This window comes from Polypterus senegalus, chromosome 6 (assembly GCF_016835505.1).
Source record: "Polypterus senegalus isolate Bchr_013 chromosome 6, ASM1683550v1, whole genome shotgun sequence".
Classification (NCBI taxonomy): Eukaryota; Metazoa; Chordata; class Cladistia; order Polypteriformes; family Polypteridae; genus Polypterus; species Polypterus senegalus.
In genome coordinates this window covers 194,057,930-194,074,526 of record NC_053159.1, presented here as the reverse complement: position 1 = coordinate 194,074,526, position 16,597 = coordinate 194,057,930, and the positions used below count along the sequence as shown (strand labels likewise).

The window sequence follows — 16,597 nt, the reverse complement described above, 5'->3', positions numbered from 1 at the left end:
CAAGAAAAAGTCACACGGAGCAAAGATCAGGTGAGTAGGTTAGGATGGCAAGAACTGCGAGACACGCGAGTCAATTCAGAAACCTCTTCAATAGTCCGACGACGATCTTCATAAATTGCATTTCGAACTTTTTCAAAATTTTCGTCATTCCTAATTGTGGAAGGTCGGCCAGATCTTGGTTGCTCTTCAAGTGACGTTTCCCCTCGTTTGAAACACACAAACCCCTCGTAGGCCTGCGTTTTACTTAAACCTTCCTCTTCAGGAGCCATTTCAAGCCTCACTACAGTTTCAGCTGCTGTTTTCCGTAAGAGAAAATTAAAATTGAACGCAGACTCGCTGTTCTTTATGTTCACCCATCACAAAGAAGAACTGACATGGAATGGCATAACGAACAATACAGAGCAACGCCACTGGGCAGACTGGCACAGAATACTGTAAGTGTGCCACACCTAGCGGCAAAAGTCGAGATTGCGTGCAAGGTAAAGATTCCGGTCATTTTTGGGTACCCCCCTTGTTTCTGTGTGTTTGTATATATCCTCTTTAATAAAACCCCTGTGTGCGTTCAGGTGTCCGTGTGTGTGTGTGTGTCTTTTGCTGAAGTGCGCATGCGCGGGGCTCAGTGCGATCTGCACGGCACCGTGGACACACACACACTGGAAGCTGGGCACACAGTGAATGGCGTACCCGCGGCCGTGCATGGTCAGCACTCTCCCCAGCAATGCTGTCCTTTATTTGCTTATTGGGTAGTCGCGGCCACACACATAAAATCCGTTGCTGGGGAGATGCCACACATACTGCCCTGCGCATGTTTACTAACCAACTATCTACTAACCCCAAAAAAAAAAAGGACATGTCAAGTAGGACAAATGACACAGACACTCAAATCGTACATAAGCAACATCTCCTGGAAGAACAGTCAGCTCAGCAAGTAAACACCAACAAAAGAAAGGGTTAAGGTTAGGGTTAGGGTTAGACAAAGAAAAATACGAGCAAATAGATCGATTGAAGAAAAAGAAAATGAGCGTCAGAATATTCCCCGTATTGATTTGGCTCCATCCTCTACTAATTTACCCTTTACCTTAAGAAGATGACAATTTCCAGTTACATTAGCCTTTGCCAGAACAATTAATAAAGCTCAAGGGCAACCCTTAGAAAAAGTTGGCATTTACTTGGTCAGTTATATGTGGCATTATCAAGAGTTAGTTTTCCAGATGTTGTCAGCGTTGTAGATGGTCCTGAACAAGGCAAACTGTTGCCAAACTCAGACAGAATATTTACAAGAAATGTTGTCTATAATGAAATTTTATAGAAAAATTTCATGAGGTAAAAAAATAAACTTTTCCTAACTTCAGATATTGTGTCTTACAGATTGTTACAAAGTTTTACACTAAGACAATATTAATTATACTTACTGTATTGTCCTATACGTTTCATATACGTTTCTATTTTATTTTTAATACTAGCAAAATACCCGCGCTTGGCAGCGGAGAAGTAGTGTGTTAAAGAAGTAATGAAAAAGAAAAGGAAACATTTTGAAAATAACGTAACCTGATTGTCAATGTAATTGTTTTGTCACTGTTGTGAGTGATGAGTGTTGCTGTCATATATATACTTATAAATACACCTATATAAACATATATATATACACATACATCCACATACAGTGTATATACATATATATATCTACATATACAGTGGCGTGAAAAACTATTTGCCCCCTTCCTGATTTCTTATTCTTTTGCATGTTTGTCACACAAAATGTTTCTGATCATCAAACACATTTAACCATTAGTCAAATATAAGACAAGTAAACACAAAATGCAGTTTTTAAATGATGGTTTTTATTATTTAGGGAGAAAAAATCCAAACCTACATGGCCCTGTGTGAAAAAGTAATTGCCCCCTTATTAAAAATCACCTAACTGTGGTGTATCACACCTGAGTTCAATTTCCGTAGCCACCCCCAGGCCTGATTACTGCCACACCTGTTTCAATCAACAACTCACTTAAATAGAGCTGCCTGACACAGAGAAGTAGACCAAAAGCACCTCAAAAGCTAGACATCATGCCAAGATCCAAAGAAATTCAGGAACAAATGAGAACAGAAGTCATTGAGATCTATCAGTCTGGTAAAGGTTATAAAGCCATTTCTAAAGCTTTGGGACTCCAGCGAACCACAGTGAGAGCCATTATCCACAAATGGCATAAACATAGAACAGTGGTGAACCTTCCCAGGAGTGGCCGGCCAACCAAAATTACCCCAAGAGCGCAGAGACGACTCATCCGAGAGGTCACAAAGACCCCAGGACAACGTCTAAAGAACTGCAGGCCTCACTTGCCTCAATTAAGGTCAGTGTTCATGACTCCACCATAAGAAAGAGACTGGGCAAAAACGGCCTGCATGGCAGATTTCCAAGACGCAAACCACTATTAAGTAAAAAGAACATTAGGGCTCGTCTCAATTTTGCTAAGAAACATCTCAATGATTGCCAAGACTTTTGGGAAAATACCTTGTGGACTGATGAGACAAAAGTTGAACTTTTTGGAAGGCAAATGTCCCGTTACATCTGGCGTAAAAGGAACACAGCATTTCAGAAAAGAACATCATACCAACAGTAAAATATGGTGGTGGTAGTGTGATGGTCTGGGGTTGTTTTGCTGCTTCAGGACCTGGAAGGCTTGCTGTGATAGATGGAACCATGAACTCTACTGTCTACCAAAAAATCCTGAAGGAGAATGTCCGGCCATCTGTTCGTCCACTCAAGCTGAAGCGATCTTGGGTGCTGCAACAGGACAATGACCCAAAACACACCAGCAAATCCACCTCTGAATGGCTGAAGAATAACAAAATGAAGACTTTGGAGTGGCCTAGTCAAAGTCCTGACCTGAATCCAATTGAGATGCTATGGCATGACCTTAAAAAGGCGGTTCATGGTAGAAAACCCTCAAATAAAGCTGAATTACAACAATTCTGCAAAGATGAGTGGCCCAAAATTCCTCCAGAGCGCCGTAAAAGACTCATTGCAAGTTATCATAAGCGCTTGATTGCAGTTATTGCTGCTAAGGGTGGCCCAACCAGTTATTAGGTTCAGGGGGCAATTACTTTTTCACACAGGGCCATGTAGGTTTGAATTTTTTTTCTCCCTAAATAATAAAAACCATCATTTAAAAACTGCATTTTGTGTTTACTTGTGTTATATTTGACTAATGGTTAAATGTGTTTGATGATCAGAAACATTTTGTGTGACAAACATGCAAAAGAATAAGAAATCAGGAAGGGGGCAAATAGTTTTTCACACCACTGTACATACACACACATATATATAAACATATATATATACACACATACAGTCTTTGGGGTGCGAGCAACTATTGCTGGGGGTGCCAGAATATTATGAACTATCGTTTCTGTTTAATTGTAATTTAAATTTTAAATAGAAGGAATTTTTATTTAGTCGACAGAATATTATTCCGGAATAAATCAACTCCATCCTTAAACAACTTATAATATTTTGCTCTCCATAAAAATATATCCTGTCTAAATTATACAAGTTAGAAATAAAGTAAATGTTAAAAGAACAAACATTCAAATTTCTTTACTCTTATGTCATTTTATATAAAAAATAAACTTAAATTTTAAATATCGCAAAAGATTTTGCTCTCCATAAAAATATATCCTGTTAAAAGTATACAAATTCAAATATGAACATGCTGCATAAGAAAACCTGGAGATAGAAATCAAATGTGTTCTTTTCAGCAATAACAAATCAAATCATTCAGTTGTCTTTGCTCAGATGTCATTTTAGAGCTGGACGCCTGGCATCTTTTTTTGGCCACAAGTTCGTTTCTGTTTGGTGTGAAGTTCTGTGTTGTGGAGATTCTCAGGATGGACTGCAGGTGCTCATCAGTGAGGCGACTCCTGTGTGCTGTTTTGTTAGTCTTTATCACTGAGAAGAGCTTCTCACACAGATATGTGCTACCAAACATGCACAAGGTTCGAGCCGCATGTAGACGGAGCTGAGCATTTCTGCAAGAATGGAGTGAATAAACTGTGCGGGCCCTGCAGTATCGTACTCTGCCTTCAGTGTGCCAATTACACTGCAGCTCAATCACCTCCATCTCAATCTGCACAGGTGCAGTTTCCACACCGACGGCAAATGGGTTGCGAAACAACTCCAAATTCTTTTTTTGTTCTTCAAAGTCACCAAAGCGCCGTCCGATCTCAGTACGCAGTGCGCTCAGTTTATGAGCAAAGTGCGTATTTGGGAACACCGTTGTGCCGACTTGGTTCAACATTACTCGGCAACAGGGAAAGTGGGGCAAGTTGCACTGGTGCATTTGTGTCTCCCATAAAAGCAGCTTCACTTGAAATGACTTTGTGATTGTGTACGGGTAAAACCGTCTGCTGAAGTGTCAGATTCTTATTTAATTCTTCTGCTTTCTGTATCTTGTGCATTGCATTCAGGTCTTTCAGGTTATCTTGATGTTTTGTCTCATAGTGCCGTCTTAGATTAAATTCTGTAATTACAGCCACATTAGCTCCACAAATGAGACACACGGGTTCAGTAAACATATACTCAGCCTGCCATCGGTTTTTAAAGGCTCTATGTTCAGAATTAACTTTTCTCTTCGGCATCATGTGGGCTAGCTTCGCAATAACTTGCAGCATCATAAGCTAGACTTGATTAACGTGCTAAGTGTTCGGCAAGGCAGCTGAAGCGCTGCATTATGGGATCTGTAGTTTATTGTGTTACCAGCGCTTCAAATCCCCGGTCCATTAATAACAATAATATATAAAATGATCTCGCGGGCCGGATGTGGCCTGCGTGCCTTGAGTTTGACACATATGGACTAAATAGAACTTGAAAAGAAATATTTTTTCAAATGTGATCGCGCAATTCAGATCGAGTTGACAAGCACTACAGTACATCGAGCCCGCGTGCTATTGTGGTTTCACCTGCGTGCCTCAGTAAGTCACCCTTCCCTCGCTCTTACTTTTTTACTGTTCATCTAATGAATACACGGAGTGTGGCTTTACCAAAACAATCATTGATGGCGAATAAAGTATCCATTATTCATAAAGCTTCAGTTGGTGATCTGTCTTTCTGCGTTAACCGCATATTTTTTCATACGTCTCCAACCAAGGGGATGCGAGGCTAAACTGAATCATGAAGCGCGCGTACATACTCTCGGGAATTGAACCTCGGACACCGGCGCTAGAGACAAAGCCTCTATTATTGCGCCATGGCGTGTGCTTTATCTATTTGAGCGTAGCAGTGTAATTCGGTTTTTGTTCAGCACTCTTTGGAACTGTTGCTTTTTGTCTGCGCACTGCGTCAGTTCACGTGAGCCGCTGAATATGGTTTTATATGTCACTCGCTCGCTCCTAATTGTTTCGCTGCCTTCTTAATTATATAATGTATGTTTTCTTCAGTGGTTTTTGGAGCTCTTCCTGGTTTTCTACGTACTGCGTGATTAGTTGGGAGGCGTGATGATGTCACACAACTCCGCCCCCACGGCTTTCGAGCTCAACTCCATTACAGTAAATGGAGCAAAATAGCTTCCAGTTATGACCCTTACACACAGAATTTTGAAATGAAACCTGGTTTACCTTTGTAAGTAAGCTGTAAGGAATGAGCTGCCAAATTTCAACCTTCTACCTACACGGGACGTTGGAGAATTAGTGATGAGCCAGTGAGGGCTTTGCCTTTTATTAGTATAGATTATTTTACTTTAGGCTTCTTGCAAAAATATTTTTAACAAAAAAAATTAAGACAACAAACAGAATGAGGTCAAGGTCCCTTGCCATTTAATATAGACTGTTCCCGCTAATGTTTATGCTATATATATATAATTTTTTTTTTTTGTTTTTTTTTAAATATATATAAGTTAGGATATAGCGGGTTGGATAATATACTCGCCATCCCCCGTGGCTCCGCCTGCATATTAGTGACACAGGACAGTGAGGAGGGTCCTGCCCGCCCAGCTCCCCACTCCCCTCACTCCAGCAAGTGAACTCTGATTCTTCGTGCAATGAGAGAAGTCTCAAAATCAACCGGAATGTTCAAGCAAATTCTAGAAAAAACCCGATCTAAATCCGTGAAGTAGTTCCCTGGCGAAAAGCGGACAGACAGACCAACGGGTCTAAAAAACTATAAGAAATTACACGCTTGGACCACAAAATTTTTAAAACCATTTCTTAGTGAGCACCTATGAGCCAAGGGTAACCTACACTCCAGATTTCAAGTCCCAAGTCCTGATGGTTCGGGTGATTTCGTAATGAGAGAGTCCGTGGTATTTGGCTTTTGTATGTATGTATATATATATATATATGTCTGTCCTGTCTGTCTGTCTGTCTATTTACGTATTTAAACACAGTACAACACCCTGCTACTAAAGACCTCCTGTAACAAAAGCCAAATTCCCCCGGGGACTGAAATTAAAGTTCACTCTTGAGTAGGATTTAAAGCCACAGAGTCTGTGATACTCACATAAAGACGAAACAGAAAAAGAAGGGCGTCTTTTACATCCGGGGAACAGAACTCCTGGGGTGTAGCCTGAAATGAAGTGGGCATGTGCTAGTTTATATGTGGCACTCCGGTGAACGAGATGTACCAGGACCGCTTAATTCACTTCAGAGTGTCGTGGAAGATAAACGTGCGTTTTTGTACTCTGCTCCGCTCCGCTCCGCACGCATGTCGAACTTCCCAGGTCAACAGATCCGTAGTACAAATCTACGTACGGAAAAGGCAAAGTTCACCCACTCGCACCACTTCCTGTTTGATTAATTAGCTGAAATTTGGCAGCAGTGCACGTTTAGAGCAGCGAGTACCTGCTAAGAAGGACATTTCAATATTTACAATAGAAGTGAGAACATCCGCTACAATAGAAAAGTTAAACATCCCAAAATCTAAAATCTGCTTTGACTGGAAAAAAGAAAATTAGCTGACGTTTTTTTTTATTTGTTAATAATATTACTGTACCAAGTAGGCTATGGCAGCACATTGCGTCCTTTTGTCGTCTCGATGGGCCAGACGCAGTGCCACTCTACTGTTCTTCCGGTGGGTGTCATTAAAGGGTGCCTACACAGAGTGGCACCCACCAATAGGGTAGATGGGCAAGTGAAGAAGGAATAAGATGTGGCATGGAGGGAGAGCAGGAGGGACGCTCATCAAAGGGATGTCAAGTAAGGTGTTGGCTAGGAAGGGAAGCGAACTCCAAATCTCGAGTCTGGGTGCCAACCGCTGGGTCTCTAAAAACGTTCAGTTCATTGTATGGACTTCCTAAATCTGCAGCCTGTAAATGTTATTAGCATTGCTGTGTGTAATAAGTAAAACACCGCGCAGCGTTGGGACTTTGTCTGGCTGTGGCATTCAGGGTAAGGTGATATTAATAAAATAAATTCAATAAATAGAAGCGCAATCGTACATCTGATGAAAAACGCAAACGCATGAGTGAACAACGTAAACAAATGAAAATCCTCCTCAGAAGACGAATACCGTAATGCTGCTGCATCTCCTCACAGCACAGGTGAACGCTCGACTGCTGTCTGATACCCACGTGGTGCGGCTTGCCAGGGTAGAAATGAGGCGTTCTGTACTGTTTGTTGGACTGTCCAGCGTTTTCAGTTGTGTGCTGCATGTGTTTGCTGTTTATTTCTGTTATTGTTGGTTCGTATTTTTAGTTCCCGACTTTCACCAAAGTAAACTGCTGTTTCTGGCCCTGTTTCAGTTTCTGTGTTGCTTTTCATCTTAACTTTGTAAATGTACGAGGATGCTGATTAAAGAGTTACGTCAGCTGCCTGAGAAGTTCGCATTACTCCTGACTACTGATCGCGTTTTACAAAGACCACCAACAGACCCCAAAATCAGTCGGTAGGAAAAGCAAGAATTCATTTATGGCAGAAATGTTTTGCACAAGGCCTGCTCAGGAGTGAGGAGCTTCAGATTAGGGGATAAAAACCAAAGGAAGAGCAGTTGGCTACAAAGGACATGTAGTCGCGTGGCAGTGACGTCTGCTACTGCAAAGGCTCTGACCTCCAGGCTCCTTTCTGAAAGCTCCGTGCCCAATTTCTCCAGTCCATGCACTTCAAACTGCTGGGGTTTCAAGGAAAGAGCAAATGAAATGAACAAAAGTCCTGACTGACGGAAAATAAAAAGCTGAAATTGCTACGGTGATCCTCACGCGATGATGATGATGGTCCACAGTATCTGAACTGGTGAAGTGTTGTTGGAGTAATAAGCAGACCACCATTAGAATGTAGGGGGACAGGAAGGAGCAGCTTCTTGTATACCGTTTGTAGTGTTTTACGCAGATAACCAGTGTAGCGACTCTGAGGCTGTCAGTTCTGGCTAAGAGTCTTCCTGTGGTGTTCTGGACTCGTCCGTCCGTCCGTCCGTCCGTCCGTCCAACCAACCCAGGGTCACAGGGGTCTGCTGGAGCCAATCTCAGCCAGCACAGGGTGCAAGGCAAGAACAAAGCCCCCGGGCAGGGTGCCAGCCCACCGCAGTGCCACTAATTGAGGTCTCTGTTAGGTGGGCCAGTTAGGAGCGCCTTACCGTAATCTAGGTGACTAAAAACAAAAGCGTGAATTCATTTGTTGGCATCTTGTAGCGTTCAAGCACTTCTCAAATGTTCCTTACATGATGGTAATCTGCGCAATTTAAAGTTTAGGTCACAGTCCAGGATTACGTCCAAATTCTTTCGCTCCAGCAGGAACTTTTAATGCTAAGCGGTCAATTTGATTTCTAACATCCTCATTACTTCCATTTTCACTAATGACTAAGATTTCAGTGTTTTTCTTATTTATTTAGCTTGAGGAAATTACGACTCCAAGGCGGATAATTGGTGCCGAGTGCCCAGAGAGAGCATCGGGGTCATCGGGTGTTACAGAGAAGTAAAGCTGCATGCCATCTGCATAGCTGTGGTCGTGACATCACCGGGCCTAATGGAGGAATACAGATACAGAAGTCCATGGGTAGAGAATAACAGCAGCGGCAGGCAGGCCCAGAGCAGACCCCTGGGGTACGCCATATATCCACCAGTTTAAGATCCTGCCAGAGAGGCCCACCGCTTGACTGAGGCGAAGGCTGTGGTGTCAAATGCTGCACTTCTGTCCAGTTTAACCCGCAGGTCGTCTCTGGACCAGAAGAGAATGTTTATTTAAATAGCCATTTAAGTGCTTTACAGATAAGAAATGGTCAAGGACAGACAATCTGGGAAGACCACCATATGTAAGGCCGAGTTCACGGTCGCTTGGGACGTGCGACCCACTTAAAGGACTTGATCAAGCACGGCAGCGTTGTGACGGACTGCTCTAACCCCTTCTGGTGGTCTCTGCGTCCCACCTCCACGTGGCAGAAGGCACTGCAGAAGCTTGTACCCCTTGGGGGTCCGGACTGTCAACTCCGTGCTGCTGTGTGCAGTCCAGTTGTTCCTACTGTCGGTTTGTCGTTCTCGTCGTCGCCTGTTAGTAGCCGTTCACTTACCGTTTCCTCTTTGGATTTGTTCATAGGGCACAGCTTACCGTTCTTTAGCTGTCTTGTGTTACTTCAAGCCTCTGTATGCCGCAATGACAATAAAGCCCCCTGACGTGACATGCCCGGTGTCAGCATGCCGGTCCTGATGATGAAAATGTTCTTGATTGTATCAACAGCCCCCGGGTCTTGTGGTGAATGCCCTTCTTCCGCGTGTCGCCACATGTGCACAGCCTTCTCACGATGCGTCGCCAGTAGCATTTTACACACCCAAAGACGAGGAAGGACTTTCAACACTCTTTCATGACGGCTTGGCAGGTTCTTGAGCGACGGTGTATGTTTAAGCGCGGCCCCCCTCCTCATCGTGTGCTTCTATACTGCAGGCTCCATCGGAGTGTTCATCACAAAGTCTCTGCCCTGATTCATCGCATCCATAAATGAAGGTTTGTGCCCTAAACGCTTGGTGTGACATCTGATCCACCTGATGTCGGTGACGTCTTACAAGTCACAGAGACGCACTCGTTCAGTTCAGGGTCAGGGGGCAGCACTGAGCACAAGGTTCGAAGGTGCCAGTCCTTCACACTGCCCACTCGCATACACGCCCACACTGGCAGAACATTTAGAGATCTGGGAGAAGGACATTTCAGACCCCACACAGAGAACGACTCGGGAGCAGCGTTGATCACTGTGCCACCCTGCCACCCCAGCCCAGGATAAAAGATGTAACCACTTGTTTAGTAGGGAGAGTGGATGGCACTGGAGAGAGGAGATGTGGGACGATCCGTTTGTGTTTAAAAAAAGCCGCAGTGCAGTCTGTCCAAGATGAAGTCTCTGCTGGGTTGTCTTCCTCGCATTCTCTCTATAAGCACATGAAAGGTTCGATTCGTAAAAGATAAGACCGTCGCATATGGCGAGAGGAGCCAATCACCGCCCTCAAAATGGGTAAACTTGGCGTTAATTTGGATCAGCAGTTAATCTCTCAGTAAAAGCGTCTCACAAATTGGGATTAAAACTCGGCAATTCGGACCCCAAATCTGCAGTCTTAGCCTCCACAGCTGTGCCGCCATACTTGAACAGTGTAAAAGACAGGGGGCGCCACTGAGCCCCAAAACCGCAGACACACCACACTAAACAGTCCCAGGTGCAAAATAAACGGTTTTATTATCACAAAATCCCTCAACACGGGACAGTCCAGCCGCCTGACTCTGATTGGCCGGAGGAGGCTGGGCGGCTCCGACCTGGGGGTGCTGCCAGTACTGGGGCATAGCCTGACGGAAGCGGGGAGTCCTCCCTGCAGCGCCCTCCGGTGGCACCCAAACACCCCGACATGTCCCATCAATCCCTGGGAGGGTCCTTACTGAGTCCATGCCAGCAGGGCACTGCCATCTGTCATACCGTCTCCCTCCTTATCCATTACTCTACCCCTTTGTAAGGGGTGGTGCTTCAGTTCCATCCCGTCCAGGTTATTCCTCCTTCCGTTATGGTGTCCCGGTCGGGAAAGAGTCAAGCAAAGCACTCAGCAGCCGCACTGATTGGCAAGCGAGCCGACGTGGCAGCCCACCTCACTGATTTCTTGTTTAAGATGGATGATGGCACCAATCTATGGAGAATCCGCCAAACTACAGCAGAAGGACTAAGATGGCACCCAGGCTCGGGCAGATGGACTTTAATGTATGCAAATCTAAAGTATGTCATGTAGGAAGGTCAAATGGCAGAAGTGAAACGTGAAGAAGGACCCAGGAGGCCATCGAGAGGGCGAGTAGGATGTGAGGTTCCACAGGACGGCGCCATGATGGGTGCAGAAAACCAAGCACCACCAGAGAAGAACAACTGGTGACCGGGCTGAAGGGCATCAGACCGTGCAGTGGGCGGACTGGCACTTCAAATTTCTATTCACGAGTTTCCGGCTGCGTCCCAAGGTTGCTGCTGATGAACTCATTTCACATAAAGAAATTAACAAGTTGTGTGGAGGACATCAGGACTTCAGGGCCCCTCAGGTCTCAACTTGATGTTCTGGTCAAAAGGACGGCGGGCTTGTTGGGCTGAATGTCCCGTCCTCGTCACCCATGTTCAGGCCGTGGCACAGACCCTGCACGACAGGGCGATAGGAGAGAGCGAACGTTCACTTCATACTGGAGGCACTGAGATCAGGCACACGCCAAGCACTCCTCTACTCTACCCGCCAGCTCCAGGTTTTGGGACCCCCATGTCTGTCACTGCATTCACCAACCAGTTCAGAAACCTGCAGATTTAACGGAAGACGTTTTAGAATTCTAAAACAGTGTGACGTCTGAAATGTTATTAGTTATACAATTAACAAGCACAAACCACGGGGTGCAAAGCAAGAAGAGCATCACAGACGCACCTGAAGCCCCCCGAATGTGAGGCCACGTGGAGTTCGGGTGCAAATTCACAACAGAAACAACGAAGTGACGTTCTTCATCTTGTGCTTTGTAAGTTAAGACTTTTCTGTGTGCACCTTAACCCTGCCCGTGGCCGGCCGATGCCCATCAGGACCAAAAGGCTGAGCGGACCACCGTCTCTGTGGCTCTCGTTCCACCTCAGAGCCCACTGTGGATTTGAAAGTAAGAAACGAGCAAAAAATCTCAGTGGACAGAGAAAGAGAAACTGCAAATGCCAGAGCAGTCGACCGGGGGGGGGCAGCAGACCCCAAAGACCCCCCGACCCGCTTCCCCGTTAGTCAGCACCGCTCAGGGCGAGTCTCCGCTACGGGACGCCGCCTTTCTTTTATTTTTCTTCTCTTGCTTGAAAGCGTTTACTGGCAAAGTCTTCCTGTTTTTGGGAAACCACATAAACACTCACACCCACACACAGAGACACACAGAGACTGACTCGCACACACACTCACATATACATGGTCACACACACACCCACACACACACGCGTACATAGTGTCACACTCAAGAGACACACACACGCACACACACAGAGAGACACGCACACACACCCCATACATTTATACACTCGCACACACACACGCATATATAGTCACACACTCAGAGACACACACACGCACACACACCCCCATACATTTATACACTCACACACACACCCACACACTCGGACACACACAGAGAGACAGACTCGCACACACACACGCATACATTTATACACAGTCCCATGGACACACACGGACACACACACACACCCCCCCATACATTTATATACACACACACTCACACACCCACACAGAGACTGACTCGCACACACTCTCACATATACAGTCACACACACACCCCCCATACATTTATATACACACTCACACACACACACAGAGACAGACTCGCACACGCGTGTGCTCAACTGCTGTTTTCCTCTCCTTTCCTTCCCCGACACCCGAGTTGGTTTCCCGCGCCGTCTCCGCTGAACTGTCCGGTCGTCTCCGGTCGTCTCCACCCTCGGCTGCTCTTTCTGGTTTGTGTATTTCCAGCCTCAGCACTGACCCCCCCCCGCTGGCCTCCACTGGTAACAGCATCTCATTCGTGTCTCTTGTTGATGACCAATTTGCCTTTTGTTTTTTGTTTTTTTTTATTGTTTATCGCCCGCCCTGCCGATAGGACCACTGGGGTGTCTGTCTTGGTCCCCATGTGTCCCTGGACGTCGTTCAGTTAGATGAGGTCTTTATTATTCTCCGATAAGACAGTAAGGTGAGGTGTAAGTACCTCTATATCTAAAGGCCGTACCAAACCCCCCAACCCATGGGCTTACTGGGGTCTATCAAACCAAATCAAAGACCAGTAAATGAGCGAGAAGCACCAGAATGACCATTCGTGCGGTTGAGGCTGGGCCATCAAACCCTGCCGATGACACTAGGTGGCCCTGAGCGAAGTGTCCCACTCCGTTTCATTGCCGTGCGGTCAGCGACTGGGGTAGCGGAGCTGCGACAGCTCAGATTCGGTCCACGAGGTCCTCCAGAAACGAGCGGAGCGGAGACGTGTGGCACCGCAGGACTCGAGGGTGACTGTCGGCCCGCTGTGGTGGTCCCGTGTGGACGTCTGCACTTGGTTTCTGTCCTGAAGGTGAAGCGCTTAAGCAAATGCCCACATCTTGACTTTTGATCCTTTACTGCCCTGTGGCACTGAGAGGTCGGGTGGGAACGCCGGTGCCCCCTCTGTTTGGGCTGCTCTTACATTTGGTTTAATGGCGTTGGCTCCGACGGGCCTTTTTATTTATTTGTCTTTAGCTTGGTGAGCTTGGCTTGGCTTTATTTGGTACTTTTGTGAGTTGGTAGAGCCAATCCATGCCAGCTGGGCCTCGCTCAGTGGGCGACTTTTTCTCTTGACTGGCAGACTGTGTCACTAAAATCTGGAATATTTGACTTTTATGTTTCACCATTTTCTTCCTTTTTCCCTTTTGTCTCGCCTTCTGTGCCTCGTCTGCCCATCGTGGATCTCCACAGAGCCCTACGGCTGCCACAGACGTGCCATGTGCTGGCGCAGAGACCACCTTAAAGTTGAGGAGAGCAGGTGGCCGCTAATTCCTTCTTTATTAATCTTCACAGATCTCAATGTTCCCGACTTTTGCCAAAGTCCCCAAGAACGAGGCACATGCACCGCGGCCATCAAGCGGTGGTCCTTCAGTGCCCATGCAGGGAGGTGTCATCCATTCACCTACAGCGGCTGTGGGGGCAACAACAACAATTTCTCCACAAGAAAGGACTGCATGAGGGTGTGTGCCAAAGGTGGGTGCCAACAGATCTGAACCTTGGCACCAGAGTCAGGGGCTCACAGCTTTGTGTAGATGGACCACTGCTACCTACAGGCAATGCCCTGGCGTTTCTGCCACTTTCAGCTTACGCCGTTTCCTTCTTGTTGTTTTTCCTCACAGGTGACAAGAACCAGGGCAAGATAAGAATTAAGAAGAAGAACCGCAAAGTCATCCTCGGAGGCTGATGCCCGCTGCCCGTGTGTTCAGCGTCTCATCTGCATTTCAGACTTTCTTTTGGGTACTCTTTGTATTTTTATATTGCATCTCATGCTTGGTAGATTGGCACTGGAAAGAACAATAAATACCCGCTGGTGTGTGTGGACTGATCTGCCGGATGCCTTGTTAAGGGTGGGCTTTACCATAGCAACAAGCAGGCTGACGTGACCAGACATCTGTGAAACTGGAGCAGAGTGACCCCCGTGGTGGGTACCCACCAGGCTCCCCATCCAGTGCAGAGCCCAGTTCTTTGAGTCCTGGCACACGCCCAGCGTGCCGTTGTCGGGAGCGGATGTTACTCGTTAGCCCAAGATGGAGCTGCCGGCCGGCCTCGAGGGCAGACGTGGTCCACAGCTGAAGTGTCTGTTTGGGTGGCCATTTGAAATTGCAAAGGAGTGCTGGATCAATGGCACATGAGAGCAGAGCCTGGCACCCTGTGCCAGCCCAGTGTGTGGCCTCCACCCGTCCTGTTCAGGTGCCATGGGCGCAGTCGAGGTTGGTTTGTGGGCTGAGGAGGAAACCTGCTTGAACACAGGGAGAGCCGTGAGATGGCACTGCTGCCAGTCTATCATGGGCACGATGCATTTTCAACTTGCCTGCTTCTTTAGTCTTTATGAGAGAAATCACATGGCATAGGCTGCTGTTACCTACACTGTGCCTGCCCTGCGTAAATGGGTGGTGGGTATATGCCACCTTAACTAACAGCACTGCCAGCGTGGAGCACAGCGGGGTCCAAAGCTCACCCAGATGTCATCGTCCACCACACTCCATGATCACTCCACACATTTTCAGAGTCCACCGCAAGCACCACCCACAGAGAACCAACATGGCAGTGCCAGTTAACATAACCTAAAATGTCACCCCTCTGCATTTATCTAGTGGAGCCTGGCAGGATGGGGTGCCAGTCCAAACACCCACCTACCCTCGAGTGCACTCCTCACAACAGGAAAGTGCACAGAGACGGGCACACGGCGGTACGGTTCAGGTTCAATGTGACTATCGCCTGTGCCCACCCAGTCCCAAAATTACAGAAAGCTTCTCTGATTTGTCATTTCAAACTAGTGTGAAAAAGTAAGTGAACCCCTGATTGTTTCCACGCCAGTGACTCTCACCAGTGCCCACCTTGATATCAAAGCTGCAAGCCGTGCCAAGGACAATAGACATCTGCAGGGTCCCAAAGTCGCTTCATTTTCCAGTGAGACGGCCGATTTCCAAACCGGCAACACCCCCAGATTAAGAAAGCAAAAATGGCCCATCTGTGCCATCTGGGGGCATCTGCGACCAAAGAGCCATGCAGACCCCCAAGCCACTATTCGGGCAGGGGGCTACTTCACACCAGAGGGTTAGGGACGAAGCTGAGTTTTGATCATGCGATGGGACGAGCCCACCAGCAAACAGACGAGTCTGAGGGGGCCGCGGGCTCAACGTCGATGTGCTGAAGTGGGCAGCTGAGGAGTGGCAGGAGAGGGTCAATTCAGGTGGGCACTTTCTTTTTCACATGTGGTGGCTTCTGCCTGTTGGCTTATGTTTTATTTAATAAGAAGTCCAAGCACTGAGAGCCACGGAATTCAAAGACCTGGGGTGCACTTACTTTTTCACACGGCTGTGTTTTTTGCTCCAGTCAGTGGCCTCGTGTTGTTCTTGGGTCTTAAACCTGAGTGGACACCAGGGGGTGCTCTTGTAACGTTTAGAAACATCCAACCAAGGCGGCCGATTTACTTAAGAGGGTCCACCGCATAACCAGAAAGAAATACGAGGGGGGCAATGAGCACATGGCCGGCTGCCCCCTGTCCTCACTCGGCCCACTAGCGTCTCCGGCTTCCCCTTCGTCTTCGTGCCCCATGGCTCCTCCCCTTTAAAGCCCATCCTCGTTTCATTTCTCAGGTCTCTGTGCCCGTCTCTGCTGAGGAGCTGCAGTGAGGGTCCACGTGGTGGGTGGGCCTTCTGCTGGTCTCCCTTTTCATTGTCCAGGCCCCTCTCATCACTGCTGGTTCCCACAGTTTGGCACATGTCGGCCCTGCCCTTTCCATCTTCTTCCTCGGGCAGGTCACCTCCACAGTGCGCGCCCACCTGCGTCCAGCATTGAAGGCCACACCACACCACCGGTGGGCCGTGCAGGTGTGACTCGCACCCAGTCCTCTCCGAGGACCCTGCAAAGTGTGATGGTCACAATTATCA

The 16,597-nt window shown here is 47.1% G+C and overlaps 1 protein-coding gene across 2 annotated transcripts in view; it reads left to right on the top strand.

The window, feature by feature from the left end:
* Positions 1 to 14,538, top strand: part of tfpia (tissue factor pathway inhibitor a) — a 74,786-nt gene extending 60,248 nt beyond the window's left edge. The window contains exons 5-6 of one of the 2 annotated variants that reach the window (XM_039757927.1): positions 13,998 to 14,177; positions 14,324 to 14,538. In XM_039757927.1, coding sequence (XP_039613861.1) covers positions 13,998 to 14,177; positions 14,324 to 14,388 — 245 coding nt within the window. In that variant the 3' untranslated portion in view covers positions 14,389 to 14,538. The remainder of the gene's footprint in view (positions 1 to 13,997; positions 14,178 to 14,323) is intronic. The other variant, XM_039757926.1, reaches the window with a different exon arrangement.
* Positions 14,539 to 16,597: the final 2,059 nt, after the last annotated feature.